We start from the raw sequence: 24,418 nt of genomic DNA, 5'->3' as shown, positions 1-24,418 counted from the left end.
CCCTTAACGGTTCACTATATTTTCTGTCTGTTTCCGGCACTGCTTGCAAAACAATATATCCACAGACTACCTTCCGCGTAAAATTTACCAGAGTTGTCACCAGGAAGCAATAGCTTCTCTGGATCGCGGAAAACATGTACACAAATAACCACAAGGAACAATACCTAAAAATAATAGTCTTCAAACGCAATAGGCAAGATCAAAACATGTGTAACCAAATGGTTACGAAAACTCGTTAAGGGTTAAGTTATGCAATACCCTCTTTTTTTTATTATTATTATTATTATTTCACTCATACCTTTATCATATCATACGGAACAATCCTGAACTGACTTACGCCAAAACTTATGATTTATATCTAGGTTACATTGCTTAAATAATTCTTATCTGGCTATTTATTGTAATATAAACAGGTTTTTTTTTTTTTTTTTTTTTTTTTTTTTAATATTTCATAAACATTTAATCATCATTGTCGTAAGTACCGAAGATACGCTCTGAAAAGTTTCTCGATCGGGTGCGCCCACACAAGGGCGCCGATTTCTCTGTAAATTTGAGGGGCCCATTAATATGCAGACGGCATATATATGAGGATTTTAAGACAAATTGCATTCAAATTATGCCAAATATTAAATATTCACAAATAGAATCAGGGGGTCCACATGAGATTTGGGGGGGGGGCAGGATCGGCGCCCTTCGGCCCACAACCAACTGAAACCAAAGGCCCGTGATAGCACCGGACCAGCACTGAGCAGACCATCTGCTGAAACAGTTTCTGAATCCAGTGTATAATGTCATCAATATTAATATTTAGTATGCTACTTCAGGTTCTTCTGGCAACCCCTACTAAGTACTTTATTAAATATTTCCGATTTGCGGAGTCGTTATTTACGTCAGTGGTCACCGATAAAATATATAACTCCAAGTGAAAACACACAAAAAAATCCATGAATAGTCTAACTTTATTTGTTTCTAAAACATGGAAAGTTTTCTATATATATAAAAATAATTAGTTCACAAATTTATTGCAAACTAGTTACCTATTATTTAATAGAACCTTTGGTAGCTGTTTGAGCATATGAGATAAATCTTTAAAGCAGGAAAATTAAAAGCAAAATACAGTATAAGACGAACTTTGGAATAATTAAACAATTTCTTCTTAAGATTTCTAAATTACATAAAACACAAAATATACAACTCCATTTTAACAATTGTGTCCAGGTTTTGAAGTATTCACAATGAAATTTTCACAAAGATGACATTAACTATGCTTCTCAAACATTGTTTTTGAAAAACAAGTCATAATGTTAAATCTTGTATTTTAAAAAGCTTTTAAAATATTGTAACGATTAAGGTTTCAAAGAATAATTATTTTTAAAAAATGTATAACCCCTATTAGAACTCTAGCATCACACAGTAGGCCAATAAGTGGAAACAGTAGGAAGAGTCAACCAACATCGTTGGCTCTATGTCTGATTGCCACTCAACTCAATCTGTCAACGTACTCCTACGAAAGAAGTAAAATTACTCGAAAATGACTGCAAAAAGTGGACTGGCCAACGTACACTCAACTACGTTGGATCAACGTATATTTGAAATCTATTTTCACAACCCCCACCTATGTCGAAGATGAGGAGCCTATGTAGGGCCTACAAAGTATGTTGCTAGAGTAATTTATAGGTTTATCAGCAATATATTGGTAATACAACCTAGCTGATTTCAGTCACTTCATTTTTACTGTCTTCTGTTGCCAGAGGGTCAGTCATTGTTTCTGTAGTCCATGTTTCTGAGGCTTCGTAGTGGGTCATGATCCTTGAAACATTACTATGCCCTTCTGGTTCAGTTACAATTCTCGAATACCTTGTTAATGTACCACATTTAGCTTCGAATATTGCATCATTGATAAGCTTTTGGCAATACGTAGCCATTCTTGGCGATAAATTGGCAAGTTCTTCTCCAACATACGCTGCATAGGTTGCATACGCTTTGCGCTTGGATGGCTTTGGGACTTCTTGTGAGGATGTATCTTCGGTTTTACGCTTTTTAGTTTTTGGATCTGACACGTTACTGGTTAGTGACGACGTACTTTGAACACTCTCGTCCTGAAATCCTTCCACTGTCACTTCTAAAGTTTCAGGTGAATACACAACCACTTCATCGGTATCTTCAGTTCCTACCTGAAAATAATAATAATAATAATAATAATAATAATAATAATAATAATAATAATAATAATAATAATAATAATAATAATAATAATAATTTATAATAGAACTCTTTTATACTTGAAGAACCTACGAAATGTTCAGATACATGGTTTACAACAATATGATCGTTAAGAAATATGCAATTCCTACTAGGGAACATTTAGCACTTTTTTGTTCTAAATAAATCATACGAGAAAGGGAAATGCACACTAAATTAAGGTGTCGTGTTGGAACAACAAATGTAACTGCCGAGTCAGCTGATAAACTAACAAGGGAAGAGAGGGAGGTTATATAGCGAAGTGAAGGATAGTTTATACACCAATCTAAAGCACTATTGAAGCCTATTACGAAACTGTAATATATATATATATATATATATATATATATATATATATATATATATATATATATATATATATATATTCCGAATGCATATCCTGTGCGAGTTATATGAATGTACAGGGTGTCCAGAAAGTCCGTTGCCACCCCTAGAAATCGCAAACGATGAGACAGATGCTAAAACAGAAAAATAAGTGTTTGATCATTTCAGAAATACAACGTATCAGTGTTGTTCTAGAGCCACCCGCAGGGTCCCAGACAGAATCCAACTCAAAAATCGCAAGTGGTAAGGGGGTCAAGTAGCATATCGTTAGAAAGTTGTTAGGAAATGCAACAAGACGAAACAATTCTAGACTCTCTAAAATTAGCCTGTGCAAAATGGCGACCGCTCAAAGTGTCGGCAAAAATGTCATTATAAAGTCTATGGCCACCCCTATAAATGTGAAACGGTGCAACAGATGTCAAAACAGGAAAACATATGTGTCATTATTTCAGAAGTACAATGATTGAAAGTAAAAATGTGTGTCCCGGGGTCCCAGACTGAGTCCTACTCAAATTTTCAAATGGCAAGGGAGGTCAAGTATAAGTAAAAAAGTTTGTAAACAGAACGCTGCAGCCTAGCTGTTGCGCACCTAATCCTACATTTCCCCACTCCCTTCTCCGCGACGATGATGTTTTGCAGTGTTGCAATCTGCAGGGAGCGGAATGGTCTGAGGATTTTCTACAACATTTGAGTGTAAATGCTGTATATTGACTGTGCCAGTTCGTACCAATGAAAAAATAATAACAACAAGAGAAATTTTCCTTTCAGAAGGCGTGAAGGGATCGCCCCGTCGGAAAGCGTCACTGCTTACAGTGTATCCATGAGGTAGTCTGCACGGGCCCGGCCCGTGAATTAATAATATGAGGCCCGACCCGAGTTAGAAATATGTTTTAGCATTTTGGCCCGACCCCATGTGATAATCAAATGAGCCCGAAATAAGCCCGAATTACAAAAACTTAACAACTAAGGCAAAATTGTATTTTTTTATTTGCAACAATTAAATGTTTAATTTTGCAGTTAAAAAGCTTTCATGATTCAGAGAACAAGGAAATAAAGGTTATCCTGTACATTTAGTTTACTATGAATTAAAAAAAAAGTTATATAAATTCTCATATAATATAAACTGACATTGTCTTGAAGAAAAAACCAAGACACATTGTTCCCAATGCTCTTGTTCTTTTAATTCAGCGTAAGAAGCAGTATTTTCACTCAGACAAGCTAAGCATATTTATTTCTGTTACTTTAGTTTTTTTCTCTATTACACAGCTTTTCTTTCAATTGCACAGTGATTTTGAGTGTGGGCGTCTTAAGTTACAAATTTAGGTGTGCGTTAAAAGCTCTCCAGAAAATATCGTTGTATTATGCCCGAAAAGGTCCCGAGAAATATGATTGTTTATTTAAAAATTTACGGCCCGGGCCCGGCCCTAGGCCCGAGCTCGTGCAAACCTCTACCATGAGGCTGCTAACCTACTAAAAAAAAAAAAAGTAAGATTCGGACTTTTAAACATTTTAGCAGGTGATATTTGTTGTAACATAAGTTTGCTGAGTTAGTATCACTGGAACTTTCAAAGCCAGACCAGTGGATGGAAGAGTAGTGGGGAGGATGGCGGAATACGAAGTGCTCCGCAGCGTTCTGCGCATCTTGGTTTGAAACTTGTCGAGTTATAGTATATCGTTTGAAAGCTCTTGTTAAATGAAAGAAGTCTGGACGCTCTACGATAACACTCTACGATTCTAAGCAAAAATGCTTATGTGAACATAGGGTCTACTCCACTTCGTTCCGGAGATAGGGGTGGGGGTTACTTTTTGCCTCCTACACTTGGCGATTTTTGTTTGAAACATTCTAGCACACCCTGTAGTAGGAGTTATGTTACATAATATACCTCGTTTGAAAGCTAATGAAACAGGCTGGCAGATGGTATACAGATTGTAACAGTACTGCATACAAGAGGGAAGTAACGGAGGGAAATTTTTCGAATTTTCCTATAAAATTCCCTTTTTAAAGCAATTTTGCACTGTTCTTCTGGACACACTGTCGCTAGAGGAACAGTATCTGATTAGGCAAAAATGATACTGTATACCAAAGATCGAGGTGAGGTGTCAAGTTTTTAGCTTCATTAGAAGCCGTGGAAAAAAAAAAAACATTCTACCTAACTCCTTACTCTAATAATCAGGGCCCGGATCTTGTTGACTTAAAAAATAAATAAATAAATAAAAAGTGACCTATAAAATGACACTAAAATTCCTGTAAAATGACCCTAAAAATCACAAAAATTGACCTTAAAACTTACGTTTTCTCAAACTTTTATTTCATTAAACATTGACATTTTTGAATATCCATTGGATTTTTAATTAACATTTCTCATTCATATTCAAAAAGTTTTGTTTCAGTTAGTTGCAGTCCATTGATCACTTATGTCCATTGATCAGTCCATTGCACGGCATTGTAAGTATTGAAAGCGTCAGTTCACTCCCGAGTTGAAACTAGGAAGCACTTGGTCAATAACCCAAAACTATCTGTTTGGCCACCTACCAACCCCCGCCTTTCGTTAACCAGCTACAGTTTAGTTTTAATTAGCTTGTTAAGAATGCAGTTTTTCCACTCCAATAGTCAGGAAGTAAGAAAAGAGATTACTCAACTTCGTCTTTTCCACATCCGTAAACCGTGTTCATTTAAAGATTTCCTTATGTAGAAAAAAACAATAAAAAGACCATACGTAACCTAAAAGTTACCTTAAAATATTAAAAACTGATCTGAAATTTCAAAACAGCAAAAAGAGACCAAAAGTTGATCCTAAAAAACTATATTTTTAGAACCTAGAGTTGATGGATAACGTTTTTACTTGAACTTGCCTTCTCCTATGCGTAACAGAAGAAAGTTGACTTGTCAACAAGATCCGGGTCCTGCTAATAACATAACAATGTCCCAACTTTCCACAGATGACTGGTTACGAATATTAATAAATGAATGTTTCTATGCGAAACTGGAAGTATAATACTATTCTCTAACACACGAGAGCTAGACATTTCTATGCGGGAACACTAATTACAGTTCTGAACGACAGATTGCAATGAAAGAAAAAAACCCACTTGAATTAAAGTTTTCGTACAACATAGTACACCAAAATGTCCATTGCAATAGGGTTGCCGAAATCATAAATAATTACTTCTAATATATAAACAATAATGCATACAGATAGTGATGTAATCCTACTAGCGTCAATTTCAACGTATATATATATATACAGGATGTCAGAAAAAGGTACGGCAAAATTTCAGGGATGGATTCCTTATGGGTAGACAAGCAAAGAAGTTCATATGACTATGTCAGGAAATACATCGTTACAGAGTTACGACCATTAGGCCATCTGATGCAGTGAAATAATCACATTCTGGTCGCCCCTTAATGTGACTCAATTTAAACATCAATAACTCACCCCCTAATTAAGGCAGGAAGATAATTTTGGAATCAATGTGTTCCTGAAGGATGAAGCTTTCTGCAGATATGTATTTCATGGATTTTGGAGGTACTACGGCGAACGGGCGAGGGAAACTAACAGTTTTTTTTTTTTTTTTGCATCACGTAGTTAACCTCCCCCCCGTCCACCGTGATACTCTCCACATACATGAAATACATATCCGTCGAAAACTTCGTCCTTCAGCAGGGGTGCCCACAAGGGGGGGGCTATGACGCAAACTGCGTCATTGAAATATTTGGGGGGGTTAAAATCTATATAAATATGTTTGATGAGGGGGGTAAAATTAATCGAAAAGAAGATTTTTTCATGGAAGAGCACCTACGGTTAGACAATTGGTGGGGGTGCGTCATAGACATAAGGGGGGGCACCACTGCCTTCAGAAACGCATTGATACCAAAATTATCTTTCTAGCTTAATTATGGGGTGAGCTATTGATGTTTAAATTAAGTCACATAAAGGAGCGACCAGAATGTAACTAGTTCACAGCAACAGACGGTTCAATAGTAGTAACTCTGTAACGATGCATTTCCTGACTTATGATCATATAAACTTTTTTGCTTATCTACCCATAAGGAATCCATCCCTGAAATTTTGCCGTATCTTTTTGTTACACCCTATATATTTACAAGGGTAAAAGTGAGAAGAAACGAGAGAGGACGCAGTCTCCCAACCTGAAAAAAAAAAATGTACGGCATACCCCCAGCTCCTAAAATATTACAATGGGCAAAGACAGGCAGGGGGACGGCGTGACGTCATGCCGCTATCTACCTTTTCGGATCCTCTTTTACCCATATATATAGGGTGTTTCAAAAGTCCCTTGACATAGGGTAACTCTGTTATTATCAGAGTTACAACAAAATGTAAAATGTAAAACCATCTCCAAATAGGTTTTCAATCTAAAGTTTTTTTTTTTTTTTTTTTTTTTTTTTAAATCGGACGAGCCGTTTGGGCTGTACACTGTCTATACGCAACGTTGCCATTTACCTGGACCCAACATAAGTGAATGAAGTTATTGTCTTTTACGCTAACATGTCAATGGCTAGTCCCAATTTGAAACAGTAACTTCATTCACTTATGTTGTGCGAAACAGTTTTAATTATTCAGCGCAAAGAGACTTAATACTTCCAATTAAATTTGATTCGGTTTAGCATATGGTTTTAAATTTCTTGAAAAAAATGCATACGAAAGAAATCTCAAGTAAAACCAGTACGTCTATTAGCCGTCATGTGACTAACGTCTAGGGATGCGCACGGGTCGAGGCAAGTCTCGAATCTCGACTCGACTCGAATTCGAGTCGAGACACACTTTGTAAAATTCGAGACGAGCCGAGACAAACTTATCTCTCGACTCGAATGTCTCGAAAATCTTTCTATAATTTTTAATATTATTTTGAAGAAAGTACTTACTCAGAAACAGCCTTGAAACTAATTCAAGTGAGCATCCATGCATATATGTAACTTAGGGTGGGAATGGGGCAACTTCCCCCCCCACACACACACACATTTCTAAAGTTTATTAGGATAGTCATCCAGTGTTGTCTATGAACTGAGCTGAAGAGAATACACCATTTTGCTTAATTTTATGTTTTTGTTTCACACTATTAAGGTCTTTGGGCGACTAACCAGGCCAAGAGAAAGGAGGGGCAAGGAAGTGAAAAGATAGCGACTCTAGCCTGACAAAAGGTACCAGGTAGAACTTCAGTCACTCAGTCAGGATGGTCGGTCGGAACAGAGTTCGTGGTCATGCTCCGCCTTTAAAATGCTGCTCATTAGGCATACACACTGCCCAGGACTTAAAAGTGACTTCAGTGAATAGCCACCTCACCAGAATGCCTATCCACAGTGATTTGCCAGAACGCAGTCAATAATGAAAGTAAATAATCCCTGATCCATGTTTTTGATCTGATTTGATAAATCATATTAATAGTTGTTTCATAGACGGAACCAAAATATTAATTAAAAATTAATGCATAATGTTTATAAAGTGACAAGTGTTGCACACAAACTAAATCCTGACAGCAGGCTGATTTGCCGGAACGTACTGCCGGCGCATTCCGGCTCACTTTAAGAACTGTCACTGCCTCTCTACTACTAGCTGGGTAATTGTCACTCACTTTCGATGCATGTGATCTGAATTGGTTCACACCTCACTTTATTGCTTTTTTTGTTTTTAGACATTACATGTTCCTTTACCAAGGTAATAATAATTTATAAACTGTAGTGTCAAATTCAGGATTTCTTTATTTTTCTGTTACATTAGAAATGCTTGTAATTTGAATAAAGATACGACTTATTCTGAACAGTTTTGAGGGGGGGAGGATCACAGAACCAGTGTAAAATTGTGATTGAACTATATCTTTAAAAAAATTTTAAAAAATGCTCACGTTCAGAGATGTTCATATACTTTCTCCCTTACTGATTCTGGCTGTTTATTAGGCAATGGACAGTTATTGAAAATTTTGTCTTATCTATGCTGATATTATTATAAAATGTTCGACTGTAAACTGTCTTTAAGTCTGAAAAAAGTTCTAGAATAACAACGGGAATGGAACTCTGATTTTAACCATATCTGGTAATGTCTTGCAATAAATGTTTTGCTATTATAGGGAGCTAGCTTGTTTACCAGCGGGGGCTGAGGTAAAGGGGGAAAAATTTCAACAATCTTTCTGCCTGATTCTTGCAATACTCCCTTACCCTCCTTCTATATGTCAGCGTTGCCAGGGTTAAAAATTTGTCACATGAATGTCATTCTGAAGAGTTAGTGTGAGTTGGTTATTTGTTGTGTGCTGTTGTGGTTGCGGTTTTGTTGCTTATTATTCATTTGACAATGGCTTCACAGCGTAAGAGAGGGCAAACTATACACAGCGAAGCTAGAGAAGTAATAAGGAAGGCCATAGTGCAGTGCGACGAAGAAGCGAGGGAGAAAAAACTGAAGCATTTGTTATCACAGCCTATTTTGCGTGTGTCCACGTATACTGAGATCTTCGATAGGGATTGCATAATTGCATAAACTCTTTGAATTAAGTGAGTATTAGTTGAATTTTTTCACAACGCATTGGCAACCCTGCCCAGGAACGTCGAGTGACCGTTTCTTGGCGACGGGGTGGGGAACCTGCCAATCAACTCTAAATTCCTCAGCCTCGCATTAAAGCTAGCTCCCTATAATACATCCGTCTTAATAAAGGTCAGTGAACTTTGAGCGTGCTGCAGAAAGGGGATGCGGTGTACGTTGATGGTCAAAGGAAGTACAGGTCGGTCTGTTGTCTGGGATACAGGGTGAGTTTTATAAAGAAAGCAGAGACATACAGAACTCGACTCTTTGTCGGAAATCTTGTGGTCCTAAATACAAAAGATATTTTATTGCTTTCCCTGTGTCACAGAAATAGCAACATCTGGTATTGTTGTAAGGTTATAACAACGAGTTATTTAGCCACCCTGGCACCCAAACCAAAAATAATACACTTGATTTATTCTGAAGTTTGTGTTTGCAGCAGGGATGCCACTTTTAGTGATTTCGTACTAGATTTAGTGATTATATACTTCGCGTAAATCTGCACAATCTAGTGATTTTTGGCGTAGCAAGAAAAATGTGTTTCGGCTTAGAAGCTTTTTGTTCCACTCTGAGAGCAACCTCTGCTGTGAAATGACCATGGGTAAACAGATAGTATCTTGGCCCTCCTCCTCTTTATGTTCGCCGATATGGGATGAGATTGGAAATTACTTATCGTGAGCAGGTAGTTTTCTGAAGTAAGTGGAGAAATAATACTGTAATTCTCTGCTTCTACGTTTTGTTACGTAAACTTGTCCTATCTTTTCGTATTATCTGTACAATTTTTAACCTCACTAATTTCTCACGAGAAAATTTTTGGCATATGGGATTTGAAATTTGGACACTGTTCTTTCTTCTTGCGCTAATAAGTAAATTAATTTAGGTTTCTAGGAAAGACATCAATAAACAGGAAGGTACCCTGCAAAATCATTATCAAATTATATTCTTACAAGAAGACAGTTACAGATATGCAACAATCATTTTGGACATGAGTGTACATATACGTACATTTTCAAAACAGTTCGTTGGAGTCTTATATTAGTTTAGTTAGTAATTTCGTTCGGTATCTTGTGGAGTGCGAATTCTACGTTGGTTGTTCCCGTTGTTCATAATATCCATAGTGATTTCCACCAGAACTTTCAGTTTTCTTTTTCCTTTCAAAAAAAAAAAAAAAAAAAAAAAAAAATAGATGGATTTGCCTTCTGCAGGTAGGCAGGCTTTATATTCACTTGATAGACTTACGTCTTAATTTTGTAATCAATTCTTAATTTTGAGAAGTTGCTAAAGTCACATTTGAGCTAATCAATGTATTTCAAATGATCTGCTTCTATGTAGTACATAATAATAGCATTTCTGTACTAAGAACTACAGATGTAAAGTTAACTCAAGTAATCCAGAGGCGGCTCTTGAGGGAGGTCACACGGTAAATATGTTTAAATTTTATCGCTTAGATAAGGGAAGAAATACCTAGTGTATTATTTATTCTTGTATACATTATAAGGAATTAGCGCATGGGATAAGCTTTCTTTTCTTAGCTTGTAGCAATAAAATTATAATCGTTACAAATATGGCTTCTCTTGAGAACCGCAACTCAGTTATTCACCCGAAATCTTTTCGCCCTTCCCCACTGTCCTGTTCTGGATACGGGAAATTTTATGGGACATACTAGGAAGTAGGAATAGTATCTAGCCATTATAGTTTGATTCTCTTCCTCTCCATATATATACAGAGTGGGCCATTTTAATCTTTCCACGGAAATATGTCGAAAACGGTTGAACATAAATGAACCGAACAAAAACTTAAATAGGAAATACCATGGTTCAAATCGAACGGTGATGTCGTGGTGTCACCCAGGGCCACCCTTCATGGGGGACCGGGGCAGAACTTTAAAATTTTTAATAGAAACAAGGGGCGAGTGATACCTCGTTCCATAGATCTTTAAAAACTAAAAAGCGTTGTGGCAAAAGATTTTTCATATCGGTCACCGTATTCAAAATAGCCGCCAAGATATATTGCCTGTATTACACAAAACATCCAGTACCTTTAATATGAAAACGGTTGAACATAAATGAACCAAACAAAAATTCAAATAGGGAATATCATGAAGCAAATCGAATATTGTTGTCGCGGTGACACCCAGGGCCACCCTTCATGGGGGCCCAGGGCCCAACTTTAAAATTTTAAATGGAAACATGGGGCGAGTGATTCCTCCTTTGATAGATCTTTAAATCCTAAAAAGTGTTGTGGCAAAAGATTGTCCATATGAGTCACTGTTTTCAAAATGGCCACAAGACATGGTACCTGTATCAGGTAAAACGTCCAGTACCACTGATATGAAAACACCAGAACAAAAATTCAAATAGGGAATCAAAGAGGGTATTTATTATTCCACGGCTCGAGAATGCTACAATAAAGGAAAAGATGATCAGAGTGAAAGTGTCATAATGCAAAGGAAGAAATCAAATTCCTAGAAAATTATCGCTCCAACCTCCTTCCGTAAAAGGGTGAAGCGGGAAGAAACGGTGAAATTGCAAATGAGAACCTTAGTTTTTTGCAAACTGTATCTACGAAACAAAGTTATCTGAAATGTGTTTTTATAAGAGATAGATGTCTCTGTAATGGGATAAAGTATGTAAAATTCTTGTTAAATGGTACCTTCCATTTTGATTGTAGGCAATGATTTGATGCAAAAATGAATCAACTGAAATGCGAAACAAATTTTTCGAACAATATGTACAACAGTCGTCTGCAACGATATTTGTTCGATTATTTCTCTTCTATGTCTTCTTGCATGTGATAGAATATGAGCTTCACTGAAATGTTGTCCACAGTTACATTCCAAATAACTTTCAGCGGTAAGCTCAGTTGTGATCCTTAGTAACGAAATTGTTCATACTGATGCAGATGCCTCCAAACATCTTGCACACATTGCGTTAAATTATCAGGGGAGAAGGGGGGATGGAAGGCAAAATGTTTGCAAGTTCCAAAACTGTATTATTGAACCTTTACTTCTCATTTCAGTTGCTCTTTTTTCCTATCCAAACACACTTCGCAATGTAAATGGGTGTTAAACTTGAATTTCACTTTATTTTTATTCATTACAGCACCAGTTACTTGTACATAGAAGTGTTTCAGACAAACCATACCTATTGGAAGTAAAAGTGGGGTTCCCATTTGAGATTTTCCTATTAATTCCCGCTTCACCTACTTATGGAGGGAAATCGGAAAGATAATTTTCTAAGAATTGCATTTCATCTTTTGCATTATGTCAATTATACTACTTTAATAATCTTTTTCTCCGTTGCATTATTCTCGAGCTGTGGAATGATAAATACCTTCTGTGATTTCCTATGCGAGTTTTATTCTGTTTATCCGTTTTCATATTAGTGGTACTGGACGTTTTATTTGATACAGACATATCTTGGCGGCCATCTTGAATACGGTGACCAATATGAAAAATCTTTTGCCACAACACTTTTTAGTTTTCAAAGATCTATGGAATGAGGTATCACCCGCCCCATATTTCAATTTAAAGTTTTAAATTTGGGCCCGGGGCCCCCATGAAAGGTGGCCGTGGGTAGCACCGCGACAACACCATTCGATTTGCTTCATGATATTCCCTATTTGAATTTTTGTTTGATTCATTTATGTTCAACCGTTTTCATATTAGAGGTACTGGACGTTTTGTGTGATACAGGCAACATATCTTGGCGGCTATTTTGAATACGGTGACCGATATGAAAAATCTTTTGCCACAACGCTTTCTAGTTTTTAAAGATCTATGGAACGAGGTATCACTCGCCCCTTGTTTCCATTTAAAATTTTAATGTTGAGCCCCGGAGCTCCTTGAAGTTTGGCCCTGGAAGGCACCGCGACACTACCATTCGATTTGCCCCATGGAATTTCCTATTTAAGTTTTTGTTCGGTTCATTTATGTTCAACCGTTTTCGAGATATTTCCGTGGAAAGATTAAAACGGGCCATCCTGTATATGGTGTTAAAATTTAGTGATTTTCTACTCTCTAATCTAGTACTAAATGTTGATTGTTCGTTGATACCCTGGTTTGCAGTGAGCAAGGGCATCGATCCTGAGGAGCTGGGGAGTCGGGCCCCCATGTATTTTTCTGAATATGTATTTTTATATGTATTTTGTATTGTTATATGTACTTTTTATGAATATACAAACCCACATCTGAATGGTCCCCCCCCCCAAAGTTACAGAGAAATCGGCCTCTTTGGCAGTGAGCAGTGCGTTTGAAGTTTTTTTTTTTTTTGTGTGTATATATAGCCTTTACGTGTATCGGTATATAGTGGTTTCATTTTTTATATTTTATCTGTGGTACTTGAACATTTCTCAAGTTTCACAGGAAGTTGTGACTAATATGCAGTGCTATAAAAAAAAAACTTTTGTTGGAGTATTTTAGTAAGAAGCCGAAACTTAGCAATATTGGCAGTGCCAACGGAGATAATGAAATAGTGATTAAACAATCTACTTCTTGCGTTTCAGAAGATAATAAGTGCTAGTTTGAAAACAGTGTCAAAAGATGAAGTCTCCAAATATAAGAATTCAAATGCCAGCACTATTGTGGAAACAGTGTCACAAGATGAAGTTTCACAAGATCGTGATCCAGTCAAAGGTTGTGAAAAGGCAAAGACATTTCTGGCAGTAGGTCTAGGTCCCTTTCAACCGCAATTGATTTAATTTAATTTAATTTATTTTTAGTTTAACGTCCGTTTCAGCAGCGAGGCTATATGAGACGTGAACCTACTGATTAACGTCAATCGCAATTGAAAACATACACCAATAAAAATGGTCGCCGGTTCCGATCTCAATGGTATATTCAATTCAGTTGGTTAGAATATAGCATTTCTTGAGATAGTGCTTTTTGCTTTTACTGTCGCACATTCTCCGAAAATATTCCGAAATCTGAAGACACCTGTACTAAGGAGGGTTTCCGTAACTGGAAAAAGGTCGTAGGTAAATTCAGTACTTATGAGGCAAGTAACGCTCATAAGACTTGTATTTCTAAGGCTTCGGAATTCCGAAACGCACTATTGTACGGATCAGTTGCGCGTAAATTAGATTTGCAATCGAACCAAATGATTAACGGCAATAGAATATATTTGGAAGCACTTCTAGATAGTAATTTGTATTGTGCTTGCCAATGTGTTTCTCTTAGAGGCCATAGGGAAAATAACGAAAATAAAAATAAAGGTAATTCATTAGAACTCGTATCGTTAAGATCCAAAGAAAATGACGTGCTTTTTCGGTATTACGTTAACAAAGGGAAAACATTTAGATACATTAGTCCTGAATAACAAAATCAATTTCTAAATTTAATGTGTGAGTATGTGCTGGGAAAAATAATTGATCGTGTGAAAACTGCAGGTATATATAGTGTCATTATGGATGAAACTCAAGATTTGAAACGACATGAACAAGTATCAATTGTTTTGCGATACTGTGATAAAACATTAAACGTTCACGAAAGTTTTATCGGGTTTTAAAACACAGAAAAAAAAACTGCGAAAGTCTGTCCAAACTGTTAACAAATGTGTTAATATCACTGGGTCTGAGCGTAGATAACATCCGAGGACAATGTTACGATGGTGCAGCCGCTATGCGTGGTCAGTACTCTAGCGTTGCAAAGAGGATCAGGGACGTGAACGATTTAGCCATTTATATTCATTGTTACGCTCACATTTTGAACTTATGAATTGTTGATGTATGTTGAAAAGTGTCTGCGATTCGAAACATGTTTGGTGTTCTGAGTAGTTTGCATTCCTTCATAGAAGCGTCGTCAAAAAAAGCACGCTATTTTTGAAAATATTCAACGTCAAGGAGAAAACTTAAAGCATTCGGTAACGTTACATTCTTTGAGCGACACTAGATGGAACTGTAAATTGGAAGCTATTTGTGCAGTTTTAGAACATTTTGGACCTGTAGTTGAAACTTTAGAGGAAATAGCAGATTACATCAAATTGACGGCCCATTCGCCTTCAACTGATGAGACGTGTTCTTGAATACACGAATCAACTTCCATCCACTTACAGAATACACGTACCAATTTTTCTACTGTGAAAAATTTGTCGCAAGCCAGTATCTGCAGCCTTTAGTTCTTACGGAGTGAGAAAAGTTTCAATACGCTGGACAGAAACAGAAGAAATTGCAGAAACTATGGGATGCAGTGCACCGAAAGTTCCACGAAGAAGACGAATTCCACGAGCATTGGATGGTGGTGATACTTCGAGTGTGAGACAGCAGCTGAATACTACAGATGCGAAGTGCATTATTCCGGTATTGACATCCTTGTGGCAGATAGTAGCAATAAAAGTTCAAAGAAAATTATATGCAGGTTCTTTATTCCCTCCACGACGTGTTGAATCAACACAAGCCATCAGCAGAAAGTATCACAATTGTCAGCAACACCTACAAAATCCCTAAAGTTGAGCTGACATTAGAGTTAACAGTTTTCTTTCATTTGTGTGCAGAGAGACTGAAAATGATTTTTCATCGCTTCTAAATTTGTTTTAAAAATTGAACCTTTACGAATGATTCCCAAACTTGAACCAAGTTTATAAGACTTTTCTAACTGTGCCTGTCAGCTCCGCAACCAGTGAACTATATATATATATATATATATATATATATATATATATATATATATATATATATATATATATATGTGTGTGTGTGTGTGTGTGTGTGTGTGTGTGTGCACGAATGTTTTGCCCTCCCCACAACCATATGGGCCAAGGTTACGCTTATGCATCCATGTGTCTAGTGGAGCTCGAGTAAAGCACCACGATGACCGAGGCATATCGCACACTGCTTGCAGACTACGTACACTCAACGGTAGTGGCATTTTTCGACAGGATAATGCACCATGTCACAAGGCTAGGAGTGTGATAGAGTGATTCGAGGAACACAGGGGCGAGTTCCAAGTGTTGTGTTGGCCCCCCAACTCACCGAATCGGCACACAATAGATCACATCTGGGATCTGATTGAACGTGACGTCAGAGTGCATCCCCCCCGGAATTTACAGGAATGAAGTGATCTGTGTGTGCACATGTGGTGTCAACTTTCTCCAGCGACCTACAAAAGGATCATTACGTCAATGCCAAGAGCATTCGCTCTTGTTATCCGTGCCAAAGGTAGACACACTGACAATTAGGTAGGTAATCATAATGTTCTAGATGATGTGTACGTATATTTTAACTCGTATATTTTGTCTCGACTCGAATTTCGAGTCGAGTCGAGACAGGAAGTGTCGAGTCGAGACAACATTTTCTCGAGACGAGTCGAGACAGGCTTAAATCTCGACTCGTGCGCATCCCTACTAACGTCATTTGTAAACAAGGAAATTAGTTCGCAACTCAAACGAGTAATACTTGCCAAGTAGGGGGGGGGTGATATGTGAGGTTTAATATAGTTTCTAAGCGAAACTTTGGGTGTCCCCCTGGTTGGATAATATCTGGTGAAGGAATTTAGGGAAACCTATAAATACGGGCCTTATGTCCCATTTCTTAATTCTATCCCACCAAACGAATTATTTCCTTCTTTTTTAGTACAATTTTCTAAACTTTTGTTAATAGTGTCCTTCACACTGAATTATCCAACAATGTCTCTTTTATTGCATTTTTTTCAAGCATTGTTTTTATTTTTTAATTTTTTTACGTTATTTTAATTTAATCTTAAGACTGTTTTCTGCACTCAGCTCCAGATGAAAATTAAATGAAAATGAAATGAAATCTTTGAGTTTTACGTCTCACGGTTATGCCGGTTAGGCTAAAGGAGACGGTGGTGATGAGTAATGAATGGAATGGTGGAATGAAGAAAGTGGAAGGAAACGGGAGAACCCCGAGAAAACCCACGCACACGGTTGAAAATTAAATGAAATCTCTGTTTAACGTTCCACGATGCCCACCACAAACTTACTTGACCGGGGATAAAACCAAGGACCCCACGTACAAGAGGTACGGTATGCGCTCTAGCACTGAGTCAGCGTGACTCCCTCTCAGTTCAAATTAATCTTTTTCGCATCTTAGGCTATGCCTGTTCTACATAATTATTAATCACACTTGCCTGATTGCCTATAAGCTACCAACGAACGAGCAGTGTTCGTAGGTTCCTTTAACAAAATTTTCCCCTCAAGGACATAAAATTATCCCTTTTCTTATGATATTTTCCCTAGTTTATTGAATATCCAGTTCCTATGACAAAAGGTATGTGATAAGATTAATTTAGCTCTATTAAAGTAAGTAGAAACATTATACAATGTTCTTACAGAACTCAGAATACCGAGAAAGCTAATTAGATTAATTAAGATATGTTTAAATGAATCCCAAAGTAAAGTCCGGGTAGGAAATTTTTTGTCCACGAGCTGTCACGTCGAAAATGGCCTGAAACAAGGAGATGCGCTGTCGCCATTATTATTTAACTTTGTTCTGGAATACGCTATAAAGAAAATCAAACCAGGGCCTAGAGTTGAACGGCATTCACCAGGTTATGGCATATGCTGATGACGTAAATTTACTAGGGGATGATAGGAGAACAATAGAAAGAAATGCAGAGATCTTATTAAATGCTTGCAGGGACATGGGTTTAGAAGTAAATGCAGAGAAAACTAAATACATGGAAGTGCGTCGCGACCGTAATACAGCAAATTATAAAAGCGTTAAAATATTATATAATACTTTTGATAAAGTGGATAGTTTGAAATACCTAGGATCAATATTAACAGAGGAAAATCATATTCACGAAGAAATTAAATGTCGACTAAAAACAGGGAATTCGTGTTGCTATTCGGTTCAAAATCTCTTGTCGTCGCGAATTCTGTCGAGGAATTTGAAGCTTAAAATATACAAAACTATAATCTTAGTTGCCTGTTGTTCTGTGTGGTTGCGAAACATGGTCGCTTACTCTGAGGGAAGAACATAGACTGAAAGTGATTGAGAACAAGATTCTGAGACGAATATTGGGACCCAAAAGGAACGGGAATGGGGAATGGGGGAAACTTCATAACGAGGAACTACATAATTTATACGGTTTACACAACATTGTTAGGGTCATCAAGTCTAGGGGGCTTAGGTGGGCAGGTCATGTAGCTAGAATGGAAGAAAGTAGAAACGCTTTCAAAGTCTTGAATGAATGACTAATCGGAAAACGACCATTAGGAAGACCTAGGCGCAGATGGGAGGACAATATTAAGATGAATCTCGCAGAGATTGGAATACAAAGTAGAAATTGGATGCTGTTAGCTAAGGATAGAAGTCAGTGGAGAGCTTTTGTGAATGCGGCATTGAACCTATGGGTTCCATAGGCCATAGAGTTAAGTTAGTTAATTAGTTAGTATTAAAGTAAGTACCAGGGCCGGATTAAGGGAGGGGCTTAGGGGGCTATAGCCCGGGGCCTCAAGATGGATAGGGCCTCCAATCTTATCAAAATCTCAACTGGCTATCTAAAAAGAGTCATGAAGACACAATCATCATAAAATAATAGGACCAAAAATATTAAACATATTCCCTTGACTTTCCTGTTATACTTTGACAGAAATGTATTAGGTGCTGAGTTCAGGGGCCACTTTTTTTTTTTTTTTTTTTTGGTAGCCCTGGGCCTCCAGATGTGTTTATCCACCCCTGGTAAGTACCAACCACATTCCTGTATCTGAGAGCATTAAGTGCGTAACTCGCAAATCCTTGTTTTTCAGGAAACAGCAAAAACCCTTACTTAAGCACTAAATACATATTGGACATACTACATTATACACTTGGTTAATTACGTCATCAACCTATTGAACAAAATACAACCCACCAATCGTTGCAGAATTTCGAAAGATATGTATATAAAACTGGTTTTAACTCATTTTCGCGAAAATTCGACTTACGCACTTCATGCTCGCGGGTTTGTTGTATTCATTTGCTTCTTTTTTTTTACTTTTTCTTTTTTTTCTTTTTTTTTTTTACAAAAATATACACAAATACACCCAACCAACAATAATACTATACTGAGCAGCAGTGATGCCAATTTAGCCTATATTTGTCTAAATCTAGCCTATTTGGAGAGGTATTTAGGCATACAAAGCGACTAAATGCTTATAGCCTTAAATAGCCTATAGCTTATTTTATGAAACTCTTCTGCCATCTTTGGCTTTTTTTATTACCCGTTAAATTAACTCTAAAAATATTTTTTCTGTGAAAATAAAGTATAATTTTTAAAAATTAGCCTACTTGTAATTATATGTGATCGTATTAATTGGTTTATCTAACAGAGGGTGTTTTATTACGCAACAAAAACTTGTTTTTCATTCTTCTTCTCTCTCTGTCCACCCATACATTTACAACTACTTAACAATACTTATCAACTCAGATGGAATTGTAATGTCTCTCCCGTAACGGCAGTAAACGGATGCTTTTGCTATTTTAAAATTATTTTAATTTTTGCACTTCATTCCAAGAATGGAAGTTTTCTAATACTAATTTAGTAAACTATTGGGTTTTTCAAGCCACAGAGATTGGTTTTGTTTATTAAAGAAAACAAATAGGATATCTAATTACAGTGGTGCTCACCCCCCTTATTTCCATGACGCACCCCCCCTTTAATTGTCTACCCGTAGGTGTTCTTCCATGAAAAAAAAAATCTTTTCGATTAATTTTTACACTCCCTCAAACATATTTATTAACCCCCCCCAAATATTTCAATGACGCACTTTGCGTCATAGCCCCCCCCCCTTGTGGGCACTCCTGATAATTAGCTTGAAAACTCTCAATGCAATCAGGATGATTCATATGAAAGTACGGAGAAATACGAAGTGTTTTGAAAGGACTAGGATCTGCCAAAAGAAGTACTACTGAAAATCGAGACACTATGGCAGTCTGCACAAACACAACCAATCCACAATCCAACGATGGTGCATCCAGCATCAGCGCCTTGGCTAGCTGAGACGTCATCGATGATTCCTTATTCCAATTCAACTGATAATATGGCTGTTGACTTTCACGAATTAGATGAGTTGTTGATGGGTTTTATTGTAATTTAAATCATGTATGTTGCTTGTTAGTCTTCAGTGAATAAAGGGGCCGCGGTGGCTCAGTAGTACAGTATTCACTTACCTTTGGTGCATGGGGTCCTTGGTTCGATTCCAACTCGCACTAAGTGAGCTTTGTGGTGGACAAACACCGTGTGCGTGGGTTTTCTCGTTTCCTCACACTTTCTTCATTCCACCATTTCATTAATTTCTCATCATCACCATCTGCTTTAGCCTAGCCAGCATAACCGTGGGAAGTAAAACTTAAGTTTTCATTTCATTTCAGCGAATAAAATTCAATATTCCAAATTTTATTCTCACTCACTTATAAACTTAGACACAAAAAAGGGGGTTATAGGTTGGCAGTTCAAAATCTAGCCTTTTTTGCATAAAAAAAAACTTATTTCTGAAGGTCATCTAGCCTAGGGTGACCAAATCTTCAACTAGAAAAAACGGGACAATTTTTTACGTTTGGATAGGTTACTCCCCTAAATATATATATTTTGCCTCTCCGTTCTCTCTCCCTCTTTCTCTCTGTATCTCTCACAAAAAAGGACAAATTTACACTTTTTCATTTTAAAACCTATTGAATAGGTTGTGGAATTAATTAAATAACAAGTAACTATCAGCAACTAAAAAAAAAAAAAATGAAATTTTGAAAACATTACTAAAATATATATAAAACATTCATCAATATCTGTCAATCAACAAAATCTGTCAGTGGCAGAATTTATTACAAACTACTCTGAGCATCGAATTCCAACTCCCTTTATTTGCTTTTTCTTACTTTCAAACATTATTTCACTTACAGCTAGTTTTCTTTTTTACTTTCACTTTTATAGTTCTATACTTTTGTTCTCCTTTCGTAAATGACAGTATGTTACATCTTAGTCAAATCATGGAAACACTGTACTGTACTGGTGACAGCGCCTCAGTCTTCCACCGCCCGAAACAGAGTAAAAACTATTTTTCATAAGACTTTCAGCCCCTTGCACTGTCGTCTATGAAGGGGGGGGGGGGGGCTAGGAGGAAAAACAGTGCAGCCACCACATCCAACATCGCAAATGTCGTAATGACGTTGTTCAGTAATTAGACATATTCCAATATAATCACATAGCTTAGAATATTAGTATTTTCTAAGCTATGTAATAAGAAAATAATAATATAAATTAAGAAATTTTAGATTGGAAAGCTTTCTTGTATTTAATGTACGTAAATACGGGACATTTTGGCGTCCCGAGAAAATTTTTCGGGACACCGGGAATGGTAGTGAAAAAACGGGACAATCCCGTTTTTACGGGACGGTTGGTCACCCTAATCTAGACTATTTTATTCAGAGGTTGTTAGCAACACTGTTGAACAGAGACAAATACACATACAACACAAACTATTATTATTGTATTAGTTTGTTTCTGAATAACAAAGAAAAATTATGCATTTCTATTGGTCAGTCAGTCAGCGCGAGAATTTCCCTAGATTTTCAAGTTTTATCGAAAAACTCCCCTTTTCCCTTCTTGCTAAATTTCCCTGAAACTCTAACACCACTGACGAGTGTTTCTGAACTTCTCACGCATCCACCCGCGCTATGGCTTCCGCAAATGACGCCGCTTACAAGAATATTCACACTCCCAACCCAACCTCAAAAACAATAGTACCAAATTTGTCAACAATGAAACCGAGCTGGTCAACAACGAAAAACGTAAATAATTCTGGAAGTTAATCAACAATTGAAAGTATCTGAAATTTCGGCAGAAGAATGTGATGTTAATTATAGAAAAGAATATAAAATCATAACTACACCAAATTCTCCACCCTCCAAACATTCTTTTTATTTAGATACTTGCTAATGCGAAAATCCTGTCATCAATATGTGCGTGCTTAGTCAATTTCTGAACTTTCCAAAACTAGAAAAAAAAAAAAAAAAAGTAAGAGTATTTGTTGCCCCAGACAAAGCGCCCGCAGGATTTATTATTATTATTTATTTTTTTTTATTTATTATTATTATTATTATTATTATTATTATTATTATTATTATTATTATTATTATTATTATTATTATTATTATTTTTACAAAGGACGAAGGAGAAAAAGACCGATACACAAGTGAACTCGCGGATATACATACCTGGATGCACATAATACATTCATGTAAAACCATTATTAATGACGCCAAGGCCGACTCTACCATATGCGCAACATATGCACTTCCATGCGGCACAAAAAAATTAGCATAGTGCATGCAAAGTGTGGGGCTATTAATTAAAATGCATACTCGTACCTCAAAGTTAATTTCTAACTTTCTGTAATGTTCGTTCTCACCGATCTACAGCTCCTCTTATTAGTTTGTTATTATTACTCGGCGACTTGTTTTCATTTATGCTACTATAATTATGATGGAATAACGCACCTATAATCGTCGCTTATGTGTCGTTTCCAAGATGGGGTTGAGGAGATGGGAAAATGTTACTGTTGCATGAGGCGGCAAATTGCCTGAAGCCGACTTGAATTGACGCACATTACATAAATTTAAATACAGTAACTAGGGTCTACATTAAATCCTGTAGCGTATGAGTAATCAAATGTTTTGACGCGTATTTCGGAGAAACAAAGTGCTTTCAAAACTCCAGGCAGGAGGCTGCTGCCTCTTTTGTCCCGCACTGCGGGTAACCATGAGTAAACATGGTTCTGAATACACCCAATTGGAAAAAAAATGAAATGAAATCTTTGAGTTTTACGTCCCACGTTTATGCCGGTTAGGCTAAAGGAGACGGTGATGATGAATAATGAATGAAATGGTGGAATGAAGAAAGTGGGAGGAAACGGGAGAACCCCGAGAAAACCCACGCACACGGTGTTTGTCCACCACAAAGTTCACTTGGCGGGGGCTGGGATCGAACCCGGGACCCGAAGCACCAGAGGTGAACGCTCACACCCAATTCGAGTAGGGTAATAGTTAAGAACAGCTACTTCTCATCTCCCGTGCACGAGGATACATCTTACTGTTGCACTACCTAAACACCCTAAGTACAAGGGCAAGAACTCAGTCTATTACCTACTTCTTAACATCCTAGATAGTCATTGAATAATTCCTGAAAGTATGGCGTTTCTCGTCCTTCCCTTAATGGGAAGTACGGCTCCTTAACTATAACCTCGAGTAGCACTATGGAGTATGTTTAGAGAGACGACAGAAAAAAGCGAGAAATAAATTGAAAGATCTTACCTGATCCGGACCAGCATTTGTTTTTTGTCCGAAGCGGCTTTGCTCTGCTGGAACGCCAGAAAAATCTGGGTACAAATCCTTGTATTCTTTGATGTGAGAACGCATCAAGTGTCTTTTCACCCCAGAGGTTGATCCTTGAGTCATCTTCAGCTCACTTTTCTTCGTCTTGCACATTAGGCATGTGGCTATTTTATCAGAAGAATTTGGTGTTGTACGAATTTCATAATATTTACGGAATTTGCTTTTGTAGATTCTACCTTTATTACGTACATCGGGTGTAGAAGATGCAGGAGTTGAACAAGGAACTTGATTTGATTTTGACTCTGATAATTCTGGTGTGCATACACTTTCATCGTCTCTTGAACTGTTATCCGAATCATCTACCTCAACTTTTATCCACAATGCTTCACTGTCCTTCACTCCCTTTGCTCGTCGACTAATTTTTCTTCTCATACTCGAAAGATAAAAAGTACAAAACTCACAAGAATATTTATATAAAACACGATATGATCGCAGAACACGACTTTTAAGGAACGAATGTTCTTCGTCGATTAAACCGTAGCTGTAATGAAATACTTATTGTCTGTTTACAAGTTCTATACACTTCCCAGAATTCCAAACTTCAAGAAGGCCTGACGCGTACTTGTTCTCGTGATGTGGGTAATCCTAAATACAGGGAACGAAAACACTTGCCCCATTTGTAGTACTAGACAGAGTGACATTGCTCCAGGGCTCATGGGTTGGTGGCTATATAAAAACTCTGAAGATTTTACCTGACTAGGATATTAGTGCGGTTTTTCGTAGAGGGCGCTAGTGCAGTTTCTAGATAAGCGCGGTGGGACAGGAGAACAAAGTGTCACTCTGCAGTGTATCCAACGTGTGTCAAGTCAAGTTAGCATACACACATTTAGCCAACACGACCAAAACTATGCAATCGTTAGTGCTACGTTAGTGCTGGTTAGTGCTGCTATACTTAAAAAATAGAGCGACTTTTTTGTTGTATGCCAACTTGACGTCAAGTTAGCATACGCATATACAAAAATTAAAGCACTAACGAA

The 24,418-nt window shown here is 37.2% G+C and overlaps 2 protein-coding genes across 2 annotated transcripts in view; both read right to left on the bottom strand.

Moving 5' to 3' along the window:
* The window catches only part of LOC145664038 (uncharacterized), a 203,811-nt gene that overhangs the window by 149,482 nt on the left and 29,911 nt on the right, over positions 1-24,418 (bottom strand). The window lies entirely within an intron of this gene.
* LOC145664040 (uncharacterized) lies at positions 1,378-24,136 on the bottom strand. The gene is made up of 2 exons (XM_081730363.1): positions 23,361-24,136; positions 1,378-2,174 (listed from the first exon to the last, which is right to left on the bottom strand). Exons 1-2 carry the CDS (start codon positions 23,811-23,813, stop codon positions 1,707-1,709), a joined length of 921 nt encoding a protein of 306 aa, XP_081586489.1. The 5' UTR covers positions 23,814-24,136; the 3' UTR covers positions 1,378-1,706.

This window comes from Thermobia domestica, chromosome 11 (genome assembly GCF_964235325.1).
Source record: "Thermobia domestica chromosome 11, izTheDome1.hap1.1, whole genome shotgun sequence".
In the NCBI taxonomy this organism is placed as follows: Eukaryota; Metazoa; Arthropoda; class Insecta; order Zygentoma; family Lepismatidae; genus Thermobia; species Thermobia domestica.
The sequence above is the reverse complement of the archived record's forward strand: the minus strand, read 5'-3'. Positions and strand labels throughout refer to the sequence as shown.

Excerpts from the sequence above, each read along its gene's own strand:
- LOC145664040 (XM_081730363.1), bottom strand. The coding sequence starts at position 23,813 with ATGAGAAGAAAAATTAGTCGACGAGCAAAGGGAGTGAAGGACAGTGAA. Across the intron at positions 2,175-23,360 it reads CAAATGCTGGTCCGGATCAG|GTAGGAACTGAAGATACCGA; the intron begins GTAAGATCTTTC and ends TATTATTTTCAG.